The sequence below is a fragment of the Lottia gigantea genome, assembly GCF_000327385.1.
Source record: "Lottia gigantea unplaced genomic scaffold LOTGIsca_1, whole genome shotgun sequence".
NCBI lineage: Eukaryota > Metazoa > Mollusca > Gastropoda > Lottiidae > Lottia > Lottia gigantea.
Genome location: NW_008706746.1, coordinates 3,012,951 through 3,015,143, shown reverse-complemented (window position 1 = coordinate 3,015,143; position 2,193 = coordinate 3,012,951). Strand labels below are relative to the sequence as shown.

The 2,193-nt window shown below is 30.6% G+C and overlaps 1 protein-coding gene across 1 annotated transcript; it reads right to left on the bottom strand.

Annotated features, from left to right (window-relative positions):
* Nucleotides 1-1,294: 1,294 nt before the first annotated feature.
* Nucleotides 1,295-1,760, bottom strand: LOTGIDRAFT_102968 (hypothetical protein; the record flags this gene model as incomplete). The annotated part of the gene is made up of 2 exons (XM_009045538.1): nt 1,295-1,468; nt 1,617-1,760. Coding segments are annotated over 2 exons (318 nt in total), but the record flags the coding sequence as incomplete, so codon positions are not given.
* Between the last annotated feature and the right edge of the window lie 433 nt (nt 1,761-2,193).

Here is a 2,193-nt window from a genome sequence, read left to right as displayed (position 1 = left end):
TCATTTTTATATTTGAATTGTGACGTTCACAAATATCCTTGCTCAAATATTCCAATTTCACTGTACTACTGTATTGGAGTAATACCTTAAGTTTATCATAGGGGTTGTCAACAGATCAGAAAAATGCCTTTAGAATGCAAGTTCTATTGAATTTTCGATGTAATTTTATCTACATACAAAGCTCTTACCCGAATATTATTCCTCATCTTCAACCCTTTTTTTGGTCTTTTATTATCATTCTTTTCCTTTTCTTCTTGAATATCACCAGGATCTGGAGATCTGCAATAATTTGTATGCCAAGATAGAAGTAAAATTTTAACAACACACTTTTATCTTCAAGACATTTTGAAATTCAATTTTTACTTTTGGAGGTAGAACATGTATTCAATACAGATTTGTTCACAGTTGTATACAAACTGATATGAATTCAAATATTGGAAATTAAACAATCCTTTCTGATAACATATTTATTTTTAATACAGGTGACTACGTCATGAGATGAACTAGTGAAAACCATGAATACCTAAACTGAGACAGTAGACAGGGTATTCTTGTTGGCGTGGTAGGATTTAATGCAAAATCTTCTAGAAAACACTCAGAGTCGCTTCCCTTACTAGCAGTTTCTGCATCTAATAGTTCACGTAAAATTCTAAGTGTTCTTCTTCCCAATAATGAACCCCCATCTGATGCTGGCTGAAAGAACAAATAACATTAACTAAAACATTATAAATATAAGGTCTAATAATCTCAGCCGTTGAACTACATGCTAATCAACATGGGAAACGGTTGGATTTCACATTTCTTATATTATATTAGTTATACAAAAATCTTTGTGGAAAAGAAACATGTAAGTACAAGGACAAGGACAGTATCTATTGTAATCTGTGTATTAAAGAGAAATAATAACTAGTTCTGAAACTCAGATAAGAAGGGTATATAAAAAAAATGAGAGACAATGTAACTAATAAAAAATAAATACTCACCTTGTCTGGACTAACAAGATTATTTTTTTCTCTTTCATCCAGTTTTTTAGAAAGTCGGTTATGAATTGATTGTGAAATGGACTCTAAATCTTCTTCTTTTAAACATTTAACTTTACATTTCTTGATACAATTCTTAATATTTAGAACCACCCTTTTACAGGCTGACCTAAAAAAAATGTGAGAGTAGCATATGACTGACATACAAAAATTATACCACAAATTAGTGAAATATTTGCTAATCCAAAGCAAATCTTTCCAGTAATATTTGAAATCGAAAGTTAATATGATAAATACTTCTGTGTGAAATCTTGTCATTTTGAAATACAATACCTAATATCAGAATCTTCTTCTACAACACATTGTAACTTCTGAACAAACGTTATTAATTCTCCAATACCTTTAACAAAGGGTGCTAACTCACAATCCAAAGATGGAGCATGTGCTTTGCTTCCTAATCTTAATTTTATAATATGAGATACAGCAGTCTGAAATTGATATAAAGTCTTTGTAATGGTCAAAAAAAAACATTCAAATCTTGCACAATTTTCAGATTTATAATTCTAAGGAGTTCGCTTTTGGCCTCCATTCCCAAAACCAGCATGAGTCAACAAGGTTACTAGAAATAATACTTACTTGGTACATGGGAAGTTTTTTCTGTCGTGATGTATGTTTTAATGCTGTGAATGCTAAATGGCCTAATTCTCTATCAGGTATGTTAAATACTGTTGCTAATGACAACTCACTTCTGGTATTGACAAGTAATTCAATATAACATAGAAATACTCTCTCTATATATAGCTAAAAAATATAAACATCAGATTACTATTAAATGAAAAACTTCAAATTAACTTAAAGGGACATTGTAATCTTAATATCTTTGCTTTACCAGCTAATGAAACCCAATTTAAGCTATCGATATAACTTTTCATAAAATCTGACGGTTGTAATATGTAAGTTTAGACTGTTGTCACTCCCATGGCAGTAAAATATAACATATATGGTAAACCACATATTTCTACATCTGTATCCCTATGAAGATAAATACTAAGATTTCAAGCACACATGCATATAGAAATCAGTCGAATATCTGAGGCCTTGAAAAATGAAGTCAAGTTAATGGATATGGATATCTGCAAAAGATAAATGATTAAAGGTTCAGCCAAGATCATGTAGGAGACAAAAGTGTTGATTTGGGGTAATTCCATCTCTT